Here is an 18,572-nt window from a genome sequence, read left to right as displayed (position 1 = left end):
GAGATGAAAGGGCTTGTTCAGAAAGAGATTTTGACGTCTGTAGGGTAAAGATGAGCCAGATGGGTTTGTCTCCATGCAGGTATATATTAGTCTCTGGGGGATGGGTAAAAAGGAGAGAGAAATATTTTGGATGTCCTATTTCCCTGACTGAGGGCCATCTATGCTCACCTGAATTTTTTCCTGGCAGATGCAGTTTCTAACTCTTTATTACAGGGTCAAAATATGGCTGCCATCACACAGAGGCATTAGTGGTGGAGGTGAGAAGAGAGCCAAGAAGTCCTTTCCCTCCCCTAAACACTGCCATACATGTGGAAGCCCTAATGTTGCTGCAGCCTAAATACCCTGATGGCAAACGGGTAGGGGCGGAAGCACTGCCAGCTATACTGAGCACCCCAGAGGAGCCAGGCACTGTGTGGCGTGGGTGCTGCTACATCTATTCTGTACTGGTGAGGGCAACCCTCACTCCCTAGGGCTCCTGGTGTCCCCAGGGATTCCCCTGACTTCCACCAGCACAAACACCGCTCCTACCACCGCAGCTTGAAGATGTACCACCTTCTCCTCCTCCACCCCCCGGCTCAAGCTTTAGCACCATAACTGAGCCTGCAGTTGGTAAAGTGCTCCATGATCTCTATGAAACTCAACATAGGAGGATTATAACTGTTGCTATGGAGACTCTCGAACTCAGACCAACCTTAGTGGGGAGGCGAAGAGTTCTAGTGGGAAACTGAGGCGCGGTGAATAGCTCTTTAGAGGTTCAGGGTTCACCCACGGACCAACACACGAGCCAGCAAAGCAGCCTAGCAAAAGGAACAAACCTACCCTGCTATTTACATGAGGAGAAGGATTGATGCTGAATCCTGCTGCTGACAGAATCTGATATGAGCAAGTATCACACAGATCTCTCTCTAGGTCCCAGAGCTTTCAGCTCAGGTCTGCACATGCCAGCCTGGTCACAGGCCCCCCTCCTTTCATCTGGCTTCCCTCCCTCAGCACAAAACCAAAGGCACACAAGATGACACTTGGAAAGACGAGCATTTCAGCTGATGAACCTGCCAGTTAAGAGCTGCTGCTGTTGCTGGAAATACAGCGGGGGACTATACCAGACAGATTAAACTCACCAGGCCTTTGGAGAATTTACAAGGGGAATCCAAAAAGTTTATGAGTTGGGATTCTGCAGAAAACTACAGGGAACTGAGAGCCAGGATTTCCACTGACTTGCTGTGTAACCTTGGGCAAGTCACAGCACCTTCTGGGCCTCCAGTTTCTCCTCTCAACTTTCCAACATGATCCAACAGAATAAACTTGTGCTTGAAAAATAAGATGAGAAAGTCAGAATGAAAAATTCCAAATTAGAAATCACAGTAAAAACCATCGCCAGTGCAATACAAGAAACACAGCTGTATTTGCTAAAATCACTAGCAACTACTTACTTATACAGATTTTCGATGAGTATTTGTTATTAAAATACAAATTCGATAGCATAAGAACAAAGGTCAATGATGAAGTGCTAAGAGTCATGAAAATAACATTTTAAAAAGTAATACATTAAAAGGAGCAAAAGTGTATAAAAACTGGATTCCAAGGAAGGGAATGTAATTCAGGGAATCCCAGCAGCAGATAAGACAAATTGGTGAACTGCTCTGAGACTCTGTGCAGTCAGATACGCTGATCAGGGGCTCTGTGTTTCTGTAAAGTATTTTACTGAATCAAGTCTCCGACAGCAGCTCAGGGGGTTACATCAGACAGCGAGGAACTGCAGTTATTAGGCATTGGGCCTGGGGGCCTTTTGTGGTTAGATGTTTGGCTGCGTGTGTGTTCCTTCTGTGCGCCATCCCAGCTCTGTGCAGCCCGCTGGCAGGGCAGAGCTCAAGCGAACCGCCCAATGACCACACGATCTGTTAAGGTACAAAGGCACCCAGCCAGGTTTATTGTGGATGAAGCATGGTAGTAGTATCCCGCAGACTCTACCGGACCGTTAATACATGAACACCCGTAACAACGGCCCAGCTCAGTGAATGGCAGGACTTTTCGTTGCTCCCTAGGATAGACAAAGACACATCTTCTGAGATACGTCTTTATACTCCGATACAAACAAATTATGTACTGCCCCTCTGACGTAGTTAGGTGCCACCCTCTGGTGTGGTTAGTTACTGCCCCCCCCCCGACGGAGCTAACCCCCCACCCAGTACCTTGTACCTGTTGGTTTGATCAAAACCTCTCTACCCATCATGCTGTCATCCTGACCTTATCCTTAAGATGGGTCGGCATGTTTCTGTTATCTCTGGTGAATGTGCTGGTATTGGGGTGTGCTGGTACTACCTTTCTGGAATGGGTTTGCTTGTGTATTCTTTTGCCTAGCACTACTTAGGAATGTATGTTTCTGCAATATCAGCCCTGTTCTTGCCAGATTCTGGGAGCAGGACCTGCCTCTTGCTCACAACTTAACTTTGCTTTGTATCAGCACAGTTTTGACCACTTCTTTAGTCCAGGCCTCTGATACAAGGCCTTAAGTCTAAGGTCCTCTGTCTACTACACCTTTAAGAATCCTGCCCTGGGAAGGCTCTGCTCAGATATAGTACTGTCCTATGGGCGAGGAAAGAAAAAGCCTCTCTGCACACACACACCTCCCATCTGTTATTGCAAACACTCAGGTCTCAGGCCACCGGGGTAACTGTTACCCTCTCTGCCCCTGCCAGTGCCGGGGTTTTTCCCTCTGTCACCCTCTGCCAGGACCTCCCCCTTGGACTTAATCCCGGCTCCTCCCCCCATCCCTGATTTTGCCCTCAGCCCCTATCTTAACCCTGTCTCCAGCTGCTGGACCCCCCGACCAGCCAATTTCCACCCCCTGCTCAGACCCTGGCCCACCCCTGCTCCGATTTGCCCCCTTTGCCCCTTTTTAGCCCCTGTAAATAGCAGTCTGCAGACTCTGAAGCCAAGGAAGGGCAGCGTGAAGGGCTGGCTCCCTTCGTGTGAGCATGCTCAGTACAACCGAAGTAGCAAATTAAGTCAGAGAGCAGTGGGAGGTGATGTGCTGCCTGCCAGGGTCTGAACCTGCTCTTGCAGGGGGGAAGATGCTCAAGTAACATCTGCTGGCGCTGCCTCCCTTGGGGGCCGGTGGGGGCGGACTGTGCTCCCTGCTGCTCAGGAGGCTAGAGCAGGGGGAGGCAGAGTCTGTGCAGGGGCCACGCTGACTGCAGGGCAGGGCAGGGGGGTCAAAGAGTTTGAGGCAGGGAAGGAGAGAGCCCGAGGGGCAGCATCAAGGTGTAGGAGCCAGGGTTGGGGGGGGCGATGCGCTGCCAGACAGTGGCTGAGGAGAGACCTGGAATAGGGAGGGGGGATTACAGTTACAACAAATGGGGGGCACCATCTGCACTTTGAAAAAAAATAACCCAACAGGTTGGGGAAGCAGAGGGGCTTTTCCCTCCTTCCTCTTGTCAGGACAGTACAGCTGGATTCCCAGGGCAGTGCTATTAATGGTACAGTGTGCCCCGATGCAGGAGACTTGATTCAGTAGAATATTTTACCATATCCCCCCCCAAAAAAAATTATAATGGTCAGACATGTTTTTAGCTTTTAAAAGAATCTCATCAGTTTGTCTGTCTGCATAAAGCCTCATAGCAGGTCCCAAATTTGTCTTGTCTGCCGCTCTGATTCCCTGAACTGAACTCTGCCTTTTCCTTGTAATCCCCTGTAAAGACAGTCCCACCCCATTACATTATTTACTTTTTAAACTGTTATTTTTCTTACTTTTAGCACTTCTTCATTTACCTTCATTAACACTGCAGATGGTTCAAGGTTAAAACGTAAGGAGGGGTTGCAAGTGCTTTGGAGGAAAGGATTAAAATTCAAAATACTCTGGACAAACTGGAGAAATGGTCTGAAGTCAATAGGATGAAATTCAACAAGGACAAATGCAAAGTTCTCCACTTAGGAAGGAACGATCAGGTGCACACATACAAAATGGGCAATGACTGCCTAGGAAGGAGTACTGCGGAAAGGGATCTGAGGGTCATAGAGGATCACAAGCTAAATATGAGTCAACAGTGTAACGCTGTTGAAAAAAAAATCCCAAACAACATTCTGGGATGTATTAGCAGGAGTGTTGTAAGCAAGGCACAAGGGGTAATTCTTCCGCTCTACTCTGCGCTGTTTAGGCCTCAACTGGAGTCTTGTGTCCAGTTCTGGGCTCCACATTTCAGGAAAGATGTGGACAAATTAGAGAAACTCCAGAAGAGAGCAACAAAAGTGATTAAAGGTCTAGAAAACATGACCTATGAGGGAAGAATGAAAAAACTGGGTTTGTTTAGTCTGGAGAAGAGAAGACTGAGAGGGGACATGATCACAGTTTTCAAGTACATAAAAGGTTGTTCCAAGGAGGAGGAAGAAGAATTGTCCTTCTTAATCTCTGAGGTTAGGACAAGAAGCAATGGGCTTAAATTGCAGCAAGGGCTGTTTAGGTTGGACATTAGGAAAAACTTCCTAACTCTCAGGGTGGTTAAGCACAGGGATAAATTTCCCACGGAGGTTGTGTAATGTCGATCATTGGGGATTTTTAAAAGCAGGTTAGACAAACACCTGTCAGGGATGGTCTAGATAATATTTAGTCCTGCGTTGAGTGCAGGGGGCTGGACTAGAAAACCTCTCAAAGTCCCTTCCAGTCCTACCATTCTATGAATTTATGTGACCTGTGCTAGTCAGGACACCTTCCAGGAGCAGGAGGATGAAAGCCTGATAGGGTCATTGTAGATCCTACTGCGCTCGCAGAGGGTTATCTTCGCTGTACAGTGATCCCCTCTGTAAGCAATGCATATAAAGTGGTGGCACTCCTGTCCCATTAGAATTAACCAACTGATTCACGTTTTCTGTGCTTGAGCTGTAAAGATTCCTCTTTGATCCCCGCCTCCACCTGCTTGGTAACTTCATGTGACATAAACCTTAGCGTTTACTCACTATGCTCGCAGGACGTTGTAGCTTACCAACACAGCACTGTCTCGTACCAGTAGGATGTCACTGAGTCTGTGACTGCTGTATCCACAAAGGTGTGAGGACACCGCTTGATAGGCTGCAACAAAAATATTTTTAGCTCACTGAAAACAATGTGATGCTCTTTCAGTTCAGGCACAGTGGGCAGGGCTGTTCCCCTGGCCCAGAAAGACCCAGAAAGAGGCTGTGACACTTGCTCGAAATTTGCTTCTGAAGCTGTATAAGATGTTTTCATTGCAGGCAGGGGCACTGATCTCTTGACTCACTTGATCACTAAGTAAATCAGAGAGCAAGGGGGGAAATGTTATAACTAGGTGTGACGAAGTGGGGGGGTTTCTTGGTTTTTCCTTGTGTTTTCCAATGGTTTGCATGCAAAAGGGGTGGGACTCAGTTTCCCTGGGTGTTACTGGTTTAATGAGATCACGGAAGGGGGAGTTTGTTGGGACACAGGACCGGCAAGGGAACTTGGGACCCCAGCCAATGGCCTGGAGAATGGAGACCCCAGCAACGGATGACCTGGGGACCCGGAGGCCCAGCTCAGGAGTTCCAGCTGGGTCTGGCCAGTGGGAGGACAATGGACTGCGGAGAGAGGACCCCGGTGACCTGACCAGCCAGTTCCAGCCAAAGGGGGCCAGAGGAGAGGAGAGGGGAGAGGAGGGCCAGGTGACTCAGTTTACCTGGACAGAAGTCAATGGACAGAGGTGGGACTTGGCACCAGTGATATCAGGTGCCCAGCTGGGAAGTGGGGGGCTGGACAGAGGGAGCAGGCAAAGCCCACCTGGATGCAGGGGAGACTTGGATGTGTGGTGCTGAGGGAGGCCAGGCCTGAGGGCCCTGAGGGTTTCCTACGCTGTGTTCAAATGCTCAGTAAACCCTCTTGTTTTACGCTGGCTGAGAGTCCCTCCGGTCTAGAAAATAGGGGGCATTATTCCCTCTGGGAGTGGAGGCCCCGGGGGTCCAGGGAGAGTGGATTCCCTGAGGGGGCCCACGGCAGAGACAGGTGGGCTAAGGCTCAGAGAGGTGCGGTTCCAGGAGGTGGACGGGCTTAAGCCCCGAGAGAGTGGACCCCCGAGAATGGCTGTCACACTGAAGGGGTTCCCCCCCAGGGACCGCACGGGGCCAAGAGTGAGTCTGTGACACCAGGCGTGACAGGATTTGATGGAAATCAATAGAGGGCCGTAAATGATGAGTTCAGTTGGTGTACTGAAATTAATGAAAAACACAACCATTGGTAACAGGCAAGCATGCAGCCTCCCCTGCCCCACCCATCCCCCCTTCATTTCCAGCAACTGTGAAAATAAAAAGTGAAAAAGAGAAAAAAAAAAACCCTGAAAAATAACCATGGATGTTAACTGTCACCATTAGGAAAAAATAACTGAATTCTGCCCCGTGCAGTTATCAACCCATCCGCTGAAGAGAAGCCCTGCATCACCAAAGCAAGAGCGCACACGTATCTGCTGTGAGAGACGGGTTTGTGGAGAAGTATTTTGAAACGAAGGCGGGGGGGAGGCGAGGCTGACTTTCTTATGGGGCGGTGAAGAACCCAGACATGTACACTACGTATTATGGCCACATTGTAGGGTCGTGGGTCTCCACCTTGCCAGACGGCTGGGTCCCGTTCAGGAGGTGGATTGGTCTCATGTACCCCCAAGTGTCACCTCGCTTAAAAACAGCTGGCTTACAAAATCAGACACAGAAACCACAAAAGTGTCACTGCGCGTGATTACTGAGTAATTGCCGACTTTCTCGTTTTTATCATGCAATTATAAAATAAATCAGTTGGAATATCGATATCGTACTTCATTTCAGTGTGTAGCAGTGGTTCTCAAACTTTTGTTTGGGGTGTCAGTGGGGGGCAGTGCTGGGAGTTTGGGGGATGTCAGTGGCAGGGAGAAGAGCTGGGAGTTTGGGGTGTCAGTGTGGGGACAGAGTGGGGACCCCTTTCACACAGAAAGCCTCTGAATGCGGACCACCCCCCCTTATAAATTAACCCTTTTTAATATCTTTAACATCATTATAAATGCTGGAGGCAAAGCGGGGTTCAGTGTGGAGGCTGACAGCTCGCGACCCCACCCTGTAAGAACCTCATGACCCTCGAGGAGTCCCGACCCCCAGTGTGGGAACCCCTGGTGTGTAGCATATAGAGCAGTATACGCAAGTCATTGTATGAACTTTTATTTTGCTTGTGTTATTTATACAGCCTGATATAAATCAAGGCAAATGTAGCCCGGGGAAGATCTCTGTGTATCCCCTGGGGGGGTACCCGTACCCCGTTTGAGACCCCCTTTTGTAGAAGCTACTTGGGCACCTAGATCCCTGCACTATGGAAGCAGGGGGATGGTCCCGCTCTTCTGGGGAACTTTCCTGGCTTCTGAACTACCCTGGGTGGAATTGGCTAGAGGCAGGATCGGAGCCTTTACCAGCAGGCTACTTGTCGGGGTCCCGTCCCCGTCCCCCTCCAAGTGCGGCCAGAAAAGCCCGATCTGAGCAATCCCCCTGCTTTAGCTCTGGCTTAGGGAAAACAAGCAGGAGGCCTTGTGGCACCTTAGGGACTAACAAATTTATTTGGGCATCAGCTTTCGTGGGCTAGCCCCCAGCTCACCGGAGGCACGTCCCGAGATTTGGGGCTGTGTCTCACACAGGCGCCTATTTACGCCCCCAGCCACTGTCCCGATTTTTTTCGCACTTGCTGCTTGCTCGCCCAGCTCTGGCTCCCCATCTGCGCTGCCCCCCAGCCAGGCACCAAATTGCAACATCCCCCCGCCCCAGTGGGTACCTGCCCCTCTCGGGGTCTCCTGTCCCCCCTCCAGGCTGCGTGGAGTTTCCCCCATTCCCGGAGCCTCACAACCACCCTGCGTGGGGTCCGGAGGGGCAGGGCCAGGCCCGGGGAGGAGCCGCCTCTTCCTGCCCCCCCCGGCCCGGGAGCCCTTTGTGCGTTTGCAGCGGCGGGGCCATGGCCGGGGCCGGGAGCCCAGCGCGGAGGCGGCTCCAGCCCTGCGGCCCGCGGGGCAGCGCGGTGGGTCCGGGGGCAGCGCGGACACGCGTGGGGCGGACACGCGGGGCTGGGCCCGGGGTGTATCTGGGGGTCAGAGCTGGGCTGGGGGTTGGGGGCTGTTTGGAGCTGGGGGCTTGGGGGTGGGTGTCCGTGGGGGGGCAGAGCTGGGAGTTTGGGGGTGTCAGGGTGTGGGGAAGAGCTGGGAGTTTGGGGGGGTGTCAGGGTGTGAGGAAGAGCTGGGAGTTTGGGGGGGTGTCAGGGTGTGGGGGGAAGAGCTGGGAGTTTGGGGGGTGTCAGGGTGTGGAGAAGAGCTGGGAGTTTGGGGGTGTCAGGGTGTGAGGAAGAGCTGGGAGTTTGGGGGGGTGTCAGGGTGTGGGGGGAAGAGCTGGGAGTTTGGGGGGTGTCAGGGTGTGGAGAAGAGCTGGGAGTTTGGGGGTGTCAGGGTGTGGGGAAGAGCTGGGAGTTTGGGGGGGGTGTCAGGGTGTGGGGAAGAGCTGGGAGTTTGGGGGGGTGTCAGGGTGTGAGGAAGAGCTGGGAGTTTGGGGGGGTGTCAGGGTGTGGGGAAGAGCTGGGAGTTTGGGGGGGGGTGTCAGGGTGTGGGGAAGAGCTGGGAGTTTGGGGGGGGTGTCAGGGTGTGGGGGGAAGAGCTGGGAGTTTGGGGGGGTGTCAGGGTGTGGGGGGAAGAGCTGGGAGTTTGGGGGTGTCAGGGTGTGGGGGGAAGAGCTGGGAGTTTGGGGGTGTCAGGGTGTGGGGTAGAGCTGGGAGTTTGGGGGGTGTCAGGGTGTGGGGGGAAGAGCTGGGAGTTTGGGGGGGTGTCAGGGTGTGGGGGGAAGAGCTGGGAGTTTGGGGGTGTCAGGGTGTGAGGAAGAGCTGGGAGTTTGGGGGTGTCAGGGTGTGGGGTAGAGCTGGGAGTTTGGGGTGTATTTGATTTGCGGGGGTGGGTCCATGTTCAGATCTGGGTGGGGGGGCATTGGAGCTGGGGAGACTGGGGCAATGTCTGAAGTTGGTGACTTGGAAGGTGCATGGGGCCAGGGGGTGTTGGGAGCTGGGGGTTGGGCTGCACCCCTGTCACTTCACCACGGGGCCCTGGGATTTCTCTGGAAAACCTGGGCCCCCCTTTCATTGCCCCCTCTCAAATCTTCCTTGTTGAGGTTAAAGAAGACCTGGGTAAAAGTCTGAGTCCCAGAAACTCTGTATGGACATCTGCAGGGCCGGAGGGGAGGCCGTTTGCAGCGGTTTGAACTCCCCCCACCTCCCCCCCGCTTCTTCCAGGAGCCCCCACGAGAGCGTCGGGCCCCTCGGGGAAAAGAGAGAGAAGCAGCCAAAGACGAGGAGCAGCGGCAAAGCCAGGAGCTGCTGGTAGGTGCCCAGGGCCCGGGTTTGCCAGGGATCCCGGTGCCCTGAGTGACGGTGAATGCAGGGCCCGGCCTGCCAGCCTCAGCCAGGGAACCGTCCCCACTGGAGCCCAGGGTCCGACACGGGGGTGACATGATGCCCGTAGGGTGCAGGAGGCTGCTGGGCAGGAGAGGGTCAGTCTGAGTGAGCCCAGAGCCCCTGCCCACGGGCTGTCTGCATGTCCCAGTGACCGGGGAGCCTTTCTAGCTCCTGGGGGGGGGGTTGGGGAGGAACTGTGGGCTGCAGAGATGGAGAGTTTGGCCCAGAGCAATTGGATGAGGTTTTGGGGAGAAAAGTCCCCCCTGTGAGCGATGTACGGCTCACCCCTGCTCTGATCGCGCCACCCTTCCTGGGGTAAATCAGCTTCCCATCCCCCAGCGCAAGAGATCCCGTGCTCTGGGAAATAACCCCCCCACCCGCCGGGAGGGGCATTTATGGGTCTCCCCCGGCACCCACCCGCCCTCTCCCTGTGGTTGCAGAACCAGACGGCAGCCGAGAGGCAGAAGCTGGTCTGGGAGTGGCAGGAGCTGCGAGGGTTTCTGGAGGAGCAGGAGCAGGGGCTGCTGTCCCGGCTGGAAGAGCTAGAGAGAGCCATTGTCCAGAGAAGGGATGAGGGCGTCTGCCGGCTGTCCCGGGAGATTTCCCTGCTCAGTGAGCGGGGAGGAGAGAAGGGGCAGCAGCCGCTGAGCCAACCCCTGCAGGTCAGGCTGTCGTTGCAATGACCATACGCAGCGTTTCTATAGCAGCACCTAAGCTCTGTACCCCAAGCACTTTACAAAGTGGGGTCGGGGCATTGTCCCTATGGGACAAAGGGGGAAAGCGGGGCAGAGCCCTGCCCAAGGTCACACAGTGAGTCTGTGGCAGAACCAGAGATAAGTCCCAAAACCTTCTCTCCTGCCCTGTCAATATGTGTCTACATTTGCACCTGGAGGGTGAAATCCCCTCCCCCATGCAGAGGTCCCGAGCCAGACCTAAGGCCCCTCTCACACCAGGTTAATGGGTTACTGGGGCCAGGGAGCTTGTGGGGCTCTCTGCCCTAGTGGGACTTTTACTCTCAAGGCAGAGAAATATTTTCTTCCCAGGCACTTTAGAAGAAGGAACTTTCTCCAGGGGTGTCCTCCAAGCCAGGCTTCCTGGGGCTGCAGAGAACAAACATCCCCGTGCTGGGGGGGCCAGGGTGGGGGGGCGGCAGCTGCTCTCTGAACGTGAACCTGAGAGTCTGAAATGCCCCAAACACCCGAGACTCCAATGATGGCTGCCCTGCCAAGCAGGAGGCCTCTCCCAGCCTGCGGTGCCCCCCCCCTGACGGCCTCTCCTTTCTCTCCCTCTCAGGATGCTGGAAACCCTGGGAGCAGGTAGGTCCCTGGCTCCATTTCACTCCCCCTCATGCTCAGTTACGCTTGGAAACTGCACTTAATATTGCCTTTCCCCCGCCCTTGCAATGTGAGACGCCAGCTCAGTGCCTGAGATCACATCTCCCCTCGCAGCTGTCTCTGGCAGCTAATGAGGTCCCGCCAGGGCTGTCAGACATATGGCCCGTGGGCCAGACTTGGCCTGCCTGTCGTATTTTTGTGGCAGCATCATGTATTCACAGCATGCAGAATCTCGGCTTTCCATTTTTTTTTTTTTAAAGTAGGTTTCTATCCCTCCTGGTTACAAAGAAACCCTCCCAAATGCAGACGGAGACGCTGTCACCTTTCAGAGTCAGCCAACGCCATGGCTCGGACGGGTGTGAACTCCCCTGTCCTCCGTTCATCTCATTGGAGGGTCAGCTGAGATGACGACACTTTAATGTCAACATTCAATATTCCATGGCTGGTCACGGGTGGACCGGGGAGAGGGCGGGAGTGAAGCCCTGGAAGGGTGGGAATAGGGAGTTCCTGTAGGGAGGAGAGACACACAGACAGTGAAGAGCAAGAAATGGAAAGGGAAGGGAACAAAAGGTAGAAATAGCAGGAGCCGTAGCAGGTGCAGGAGGGGGCTATTTTCCCACTGAGTGATGCTGACCGTGACAATCGAAGACTTAATAAATAACAGTAACTAATTGTTGGTGTGGGGATCCAGGCCCATTTCTCACCCCTCCTCCTTTCCCCAGCAGGGAGGACTGGGCGTTTCGGAAGCCAGATTCAGGGTTTGCGGAGCTGGAGAAGAGACTCAGCCATTTCTCTCTGAAAAGTGCCGTCCTGAAGCAGGTGCTGCTGGGATTCAAAGGTGAGTTGGAGTCTGGGGGTGGCGTCTCCTCTGGTTAGAGCGACCCTGGCCCTGGGGAGGAGTCGGGGACTCTAGTGATGTCACTGACCCTGGGCTCCATCTCACAGCCCCAGCTCTGCACGTCACCCTTCCCCATGGGAGTCGCCCTGTGGGGCTGGCTCCGTCTGCAGCGGCTGCATTATGGGCCTCGGTCTGGGTCACCGTCCCGTAGTTAACAGCAGTTCCATTCATAACCAGTGGGAACCTCCCCAGGGATGCGAGGGCCTGAATCCTCACCTCTCCCGTCCTCTCCTTCCCCTAGAGACGCTGCGACGGGAGCTGGGGAGCGACACAGGTACGTGTCTGTCTCTGACGGGCCGGGGGGAGATTTCAGACCAATAACCATGTTAGCGGCAGGGGGGCGCCGCCTCCAGTCCCCATGTGCACCTGGAAATGGTGGAACAATGTGAAGCCGGGTGAGCCCCGTGATTGATTCACTCCTGCTGTGACATCTGATGGGGATTCAGAGCGAATCCGGATCTCAAGCGGGTGTTTCCCTTAGGGGCAGCAAGGAACAACCACCTGAAAGGTATGAGATAGGGTGAGACAGGAGAAACCATCCATATGCTGAGCAGTTTGGCAGCTTTTAATGAGTGACTGAAGATGGACCCAGGAAGGTGCGGGGCAGGGAAGTCTTAGGTGGAACCCAGCTGTATAAACTGACCTTGAATGAGAAATGGGGCTGCTACCATGTGTGCGGATGGGCTGTGAATGTGAAGAGAGTGCTGTGCTGTACGTGGTCTAATTCTGAATGAGAAGGAAGGTGCTATAGTGTATATCTGTGTTTCTCACACTTTTCCCGGTGGTGAGCTGTTGTATTGATTTTTCAAAGCTTAAAGGGTTAAATGTGTTTTTAACTTTTGTACTGTTTAATATTAAAACAGTGGTAGAAAGAAAACCTTTCTTTCTTCCTTTCTTTCTTTCTTTCACAGAGGCTTTGCTTTTACTTTTCTTTTGGTAAACTCTTAAAAAACATTTATTTTATTTGAAATCGTCATGATTGAGCGTGGGTTAATATTTTCACTTGCCACTCTGTTTAGTGCAATTTTTTTGGCAAGTGTTAGTTTTATAATTGTTTAGACAATTTGGTTTATTTGCACATGTGGGTTTGGGGTTTTTTTCCTATTTTTTAAATAAATGGTTCTCTTTTTTTTTTTTTTTTTTTTTTTTTTTTTTTTTTTTTTTTTTTTTTGGAATAAATTGAGTTAGTTTAAAGTGTCTGCTTTGTTTTCTTTTAGCATTTTAGAATTTATTGTTATGCCAGGTATGAAGATAAAACAGGCAACTACTCCTCACATAGTTTGAATTTGTACATAATACGAAAGTTGACACATTCGTGTTTATAGCTGATTTTAAGGCTAACAAGACAGCAACCATTTCAGGATACTGCCTGGTGACAGAATTTAGTTTAATTTTTTAAATTTTTTTTCTTATTTATAGATATATATATTTGCATCAGAATGCTGGCTCCTGTTTTGAAGGAAGGAATGATTTGCTATTTATATATGCAAAGTTAAAATTGGCACAAACCTTTCCTTTATAAGATAGTTATTGCAATTTTTGTGGACAAATAATGATGACTTTTTCATTAATTATTGCTTTAAGATTAGTGTCCTGACATTGATGCAGTTGGGTTAATTTTTTTGCTTTTAAGAACTGTTTATTTTGAACAAACTTATTTTTTATTTTTTTTTATTGTTGGAATTTAGGAGGTTAGTTTGGCACTTGACACTTTACTCTTTCTTTATTTGTTTAGATTTTTGGTTTAGATTATAGGTTTCGATTTCTTTTTAATTTGTTTTGTTTAGATTTTGAAATAATGGTGGTTGACTTGAATAATGACATTTTAATGAATGATGTAACTGAAATGACGTAGATCTTACACTGTTACTAATACCTTTTTATAGTTTGAGGGGTGTTTTTGCAGTACTTGTTTGTTTACATAAGCAGTAGCTTGGGGGTTTTGAGTTTATTTTTTCATGCAACTCAGGACTTGCACTATGTTCTATCCATGCAATTTTTAAGCACATATTTTTTTCCTTTTTGAGGGTAAAGTAAGCAAGGGGTTTGAGTTGTTTTTAACTTTTGTATGGCCTGATTTTGTGCAGATATCCAGTCCCAATCCTGATGTCCGTGTAGTAATTTACTCAGGTGTCTGGTAATTTTGGCATCTGTTGGGATGAATTCCCTGCAGTAACCGTAGATTCCCAGAAAACTACAGATTTCTCACACATGAGGGGGAGGGTGTTTTAAATTAATTAGAGTTTGCACTTTGTGTACTGGGGTCTTAGACCCTTAGCAAATTTTAAAGCCAGAATAGTTACCCTTCTTTGGATCATTGACTTTTGCCGAAGCATTTTTAGGTGTTTTAGCAGACATTTGTTAGTTTTTACATGCTTTCTTAAGGTTGTACTAAACATTAAAACAGTATTTACATAGGTAGTTATGCCTTTTTCGCTCTCTCTCTTTCACACACACAATTCAGGCTGGTTTTCAAAAACAAGTACTTTTGAATATTTTTAATTCCTTTTGTAAGCTTTCACTATTAGCAATTTTGTTAATTTCTCACAAGTGAAAAAATTATGGGCTGCTTTTGAGGGAGGATTTTTTTGATTGTTGAACTGGTAGAGTAAGAAAATTTAAATAGGATTTCTTTTTTTTTTTTAAATTTAACATTAATGTTTGCTGTTTAATTAGCAAGGCCTGGGGAGAATTTTTGTAATTTTTTTGAATCAGTCAAACTGAAAGTAAGGTTCAAGATAACACATAGCCTCTCTAATAACATTTTCAGGGTTTAGTTTTAGGATTATACCAATTGTGGTGACTGATGGGACAAAGTTTTGTCATTTCCATGTGGAAGAAAACATTGTATCCGTTAAATTGTGCCGGATGTTTACAATGGAGAATGCCCTACAACAAAAGCATTGCCCTCCTTAGAATTTAAGAGGTGAACGTTTTAAACTAATATTAAGTAGGGCTGTTGATTAATTGCAGTTAAGTCAGGTGATTAAATCAGGGACCAGGTCATGGTTGTACAAGGTCTCAGTGGGTTTAGCCCTGGTGGGAAGGGTTGTGGACGTTCTGTAATAAAATAATAGAATGACTCTTTATTTTCCCAGGAAAAGAGCTAGGAGGAATCAAGATGTGAAATGCACTAAGGTCACCTGTTCTCCCTCTCACCCCAACAGGCTGTAGAATAACATCTACGGTGAGGGCCAGATTGCTGCATCCTCCCAGGAGAGGGAGAAGGGAAATGGCCATGGAAGAGCAGGCTCAGGTAGGGATCGCAAGGGAGTTATTGGTGTTTTCATGCTGGAGGGAGAGGGGCAGCAAACACAGAGGAGTGTGGAGCTTCTGCGGAGTTCAGTCTGGAGGTGGGTGGTGGCAGGAAATCCACGGGCTGGAGAAAGGGAGGGGGGCAGGGGGTGACAAACCTGCTGGGACTTGTTTTACTTGGGGACTAGATTATAGGAACAGACCCCTTGGTGGTTATGGTGGAAATTCCTTATTTGTGGAACAGGAGACAACCCCCCCACCCTGACCTGGGCTGGGAAAAATGACTGGATTCTCAGTGCTGGAGCACGAACCTAGTAAGCGGAGGTAAGGAGGAGGCACCAGTGAGATGGACTCAGGGAAGACACCCCATCCACTCCCATCCAGCTGCTGGCCATGGGGAGAGTGTTCTGATTCGCACCCGGGAGTTGCCCCTGGTTCCTGCTGGGGGTCCCCATCTCCTGTATCAGCCTCTGGCTAGTAGGGGGGTGATGAGTGTGAGGACCCCTGCCCCCTCTCTGTGCTGGGAGGGGTGAGGGTCCCTCTCTTTCTCCCCTCACCCTGATGCTTCCTGGCTGCTCTGAACAGGGTGGGCCTCTGGGCCTCCCCTCCCAGAGCTTCTCATTAACTGGCCTTACTGCATCATGAAGAGTGGGGTTGTCACTGGGGCAGCAGGTACTGAGTGGGGGGCTTTGGCTCTTTCAGGGGCCGGTGACCTTCGAGGAGGTGGCTGTGTATTTCACTGAAGAAGAGTGGGCTCTGCTGGACACTGCTCAGAGAGCTCTGTACAGAGACGTCATGCAGGAGACCTATGAGAATGTGACCTCGCTGGGTAAGGATTCCCGTCTCCACAGTTACTAGAAGGGGAAGTGAAGAGTTAAGGTTCATGTCACCCCACAATGTAACCTTAACTCTGCCGTGTTTCAGCAACACCCCGACATGCCAGTGACACACACTAGCACTCTGCCCTCCCCTGCTACACAACGCTCTGGGAACAGGGCACAGGGGCAGTATAGCACAAAGTCTGACGTCGTCTCTTTGCTAAGGCAAAACTTGGGTTTAGTTCCATCCTTGCAAACAGAAGCCGCTTATACTCAAACACGGAGCCTACTTCGCACAAACCATCTCAGACTTGTAAAATGTTACCCTCTCTTTACCGTCACCCCGAGGATTCCTTCTGAGTCGTCGCCTTCGCTTACCCCTCACTGAGCCCTGGAGACCGCTAAGACGAATGCCACCAAATTACTGACAAACCCGTGGCTGGAGCGCATCCATGTGCACCTTTCATGACACAACTCACAACACTCAGCACTCAAATGAGGCATGCTTGGTCCTGCTAGGTCAGTGGTTCCCAAACGTTAACAACCTGTGAACCCCTTTCACGAAAATGTCAAGTCTCGCGAACCCCCTCCTAAAAAGGGATATTTCCAGGGATTTTCTCCTTTACCTGAGCATAAATTATAAAGCAGTGATCTTGGAAATATAACATTTGTTTTCATGACATGCTTATTACACATTGATAAAAATACTGTAATGATTAATAATAAATACATTATGAAAATGGCAACACTCTTCCAAGATCTCCCTTTCGTAGCTTGTATCACATTGAATAAGCTTGTTATAAGACAAGGTTCCTATGTATCATCAAGCAGTATCAGATGTGAAACAGCCTGAAGGTATTTAAGAAGCCAGCTCAGAGAGTTCCTCCGACACAGACATTCAGGTCTTGAGCAGTCCAGGCAAACAACGCACGTTACAACAAAGCTTAAATTTGTTCTTCATCATAATTTTAAAAACAATACTAGCTGCCTATTTAATTTTAAAAACAGCAAAAAATATCCACCTCCCTTTCCATTTCTTATAAGGAGTCTTGAAGTTTAAATCTCCTCAGTGTGATAGATATGCTTGCTTTGATCTGCTTAGCTCTTGGAAGTCCAGGGGCTCTGGGTTGCTGGCCCCATGCTGCCCGGAGTCTCTAGGGACAGCTCTGTCCACCATTTAGGGAATTTTTTCCCCGAGAACCCCCTGTAACATTTCATGAACCCCAGTTTGGGAACCACTACTCTAGGTTCACATGCACCTCTCTTCATATCACTGTCACAGCTCTGCCAAGCTGCTCCAACTAATCCCTCCATCATCCAATTACAGCTACAGCTGACTCAGTGCACACAGCTGGAGGGCATGTGGATAAATGCTGGTATTCCAATCTCTGGAACACAATACAACACAACACAACCAGTAGCATGTTCCCTTAGTCCTTCCTCATGTTAATGATAAATTCATAGGTTTTATGGCAAGAAGGGACTGTAAATTCATCAAGTCTGACCTCATGTGTAACAAGCCATAGAATTTCTTCCAGTTACTGTGGTATCGAGATGAATAGCTTGTGTATGACTAAATCATCTTCCAGTTTGAAGTGATGGAGAATCTGCCACTTCCCTTGGCAGTGTGTTAAGCTTTGGAACAGGGGACACAATTGGAGTTTTGCTGTGGCAATCCCTGTCACCTCCTACTATCGCTTTTCCACTTCTTATTACTATTATGCTATAAAACGGAGGAAGACATCAGTGACAAGAACTTTCATCCAAGTCCGGACACAAGAGTCTTTCTTGTCTCTGCATAAAAGATGGACGGCCAGCTCCTAAACAGGAAACGATTGTAGGTATTTGCGCAAAACACTGGGGCAGTGTTCTCTGCCTCCAGGAGATTCGCTGAGGGTTACAAGACCGACCAGGTCACTAGGATATATGTTGGCTGGAGAGAACACACAGCCAATATGGCAACACCACTAATAATTTGTGAAGCCAGGCATCAGGATTGCCTCCATCTATAAAACAGAAGAGAATCCTATTGCGCTTCTCACCATTGAGCTCAACAAGATCTCCATGACCTCTATCTACAAGCCACCAGAGATACTTTTCAATTCCATCAACCCACCTGTACAATGAAGTGCATACAACTGGGGATTTCAACAGCCATAGCAGTTCATGGGGCAATACAGAGAACAAGGATGATGGAACTTTGATCAAGACATAGGCTTAAGAGCCCAATTCAAGACCCAAAGCTACCAAGTTCCTTTCGCAGTGGCCATTGGCAGTGTGGGTATAACCCTGACCTAGCCCTTGGTAGCACTACACTAGCTCATTCACGTAGAAAATTGGAGTTAGACCCAGTTCTGAGATCACACCACCACCCTATCTGAGTGGAGGTAAACGGCACGGTTGTTCCCATTGTTCCATTCCGACGTTGCTTCAGCTTCCAGAGAGCAGACCCGCCAGCGTTCTCCAGAGATTTTGACATAGCTTTCGGACCTGTGGTATGGATACCCAGGAACTATGGCTGCTTTTTCAGTTCCGTCTCTGTGTGTCTGTCTGCTAGGATAAAGTCTCCTCGCGGATTTTGGAGAGAGTGTACCCAGGGCCTAGCATCCTGCTCAGCCATGCTGTATGAGCTACACAGGCAAAAATTCCAAGACGACCCATTTGGAGATTACACAATAGCCGCTGGTCAACATCTCCTGTTGGCAACTGTCACAGAGTGTGGGGGAGTCAAGACCCTGAACCCTCAACTTCCTGCGATTCACTGTGACTCTCAGCCAGCCAGTAAAACGGAAGGTTTATTAGACGACAGGAACACGGTCTAAACCAGAGCTTGTAGGTACAGAAAACAGGACCTC

At 50.0% G+C, this 18,572-nt stretch overlaps 2 protein-coding genes across 2 annotated transcripts in view; both read left to right on the top strand.

Moving 5' to 3' along the window:
* Positions 1–18,572, top strand: part of LOC119849388 (zinc finger protein OZF-like) — an 875,044-nt gene that overhangs the window by 105,749 nt on the left and 750,723 nt on the right. The window lies entirely within an intron of this gene.
* Positions 7,903–18,572, top strand: part of LOC119849382 — a 167,972-nt gene continuing 157,302 nt past the window's right edge. The window contains exons 1-8 of the mRNA XM_038386386.2: positions 7,903–7,999; positions 9,251–9,337; positions 9,853–10,074; positions 10,706–10,728; positions 11,472–11,584; positions 11,886–11,918; positions 14,812–14,900; positions 15,602–15,728. Of these exons, the coding sequence (XP_038242314.2) occupies positions 7,937–7,999; positions 9,251–9,337; positions 9,853–10,074; positions 10,706–10,728; positions 11,472–11,584; positions 11,886–11,918; positions 14,812–14,900; positions 15,602–15,728 (757 nt within the window). The 5' untranslated portion in view covers positions 7,903–7,936. The remainder of the gene's footprint in view (positions 8,000–9,250; positions 9,338–9,852; positions 10,075–10,705; positions 10,729–11,471; positions 11,585–11,885; positions 11,919–14,811; positions 14,901–15,601; positions 15,729–18,572) is intronic.

Source organism: Dermochelys coriacea, chromosome 28, assembly GCF_009764565.3.
Source record: "Dermochelys coriacea isolate rDerCor1 chromosome 28, rDerCor1.pri.v4, whole genome shotgun sequence".
NCBI lineage: Eukaryota > Metazoa > Chordata > Testudines > Dermochelyidae > Dermochelys > Dermochelys coriacea.
The sequence above is the reverse complement of the archived record's forward strand: the minus strand, read 5'-3'. Positions and strand labels throughout refer to the sequence as shown.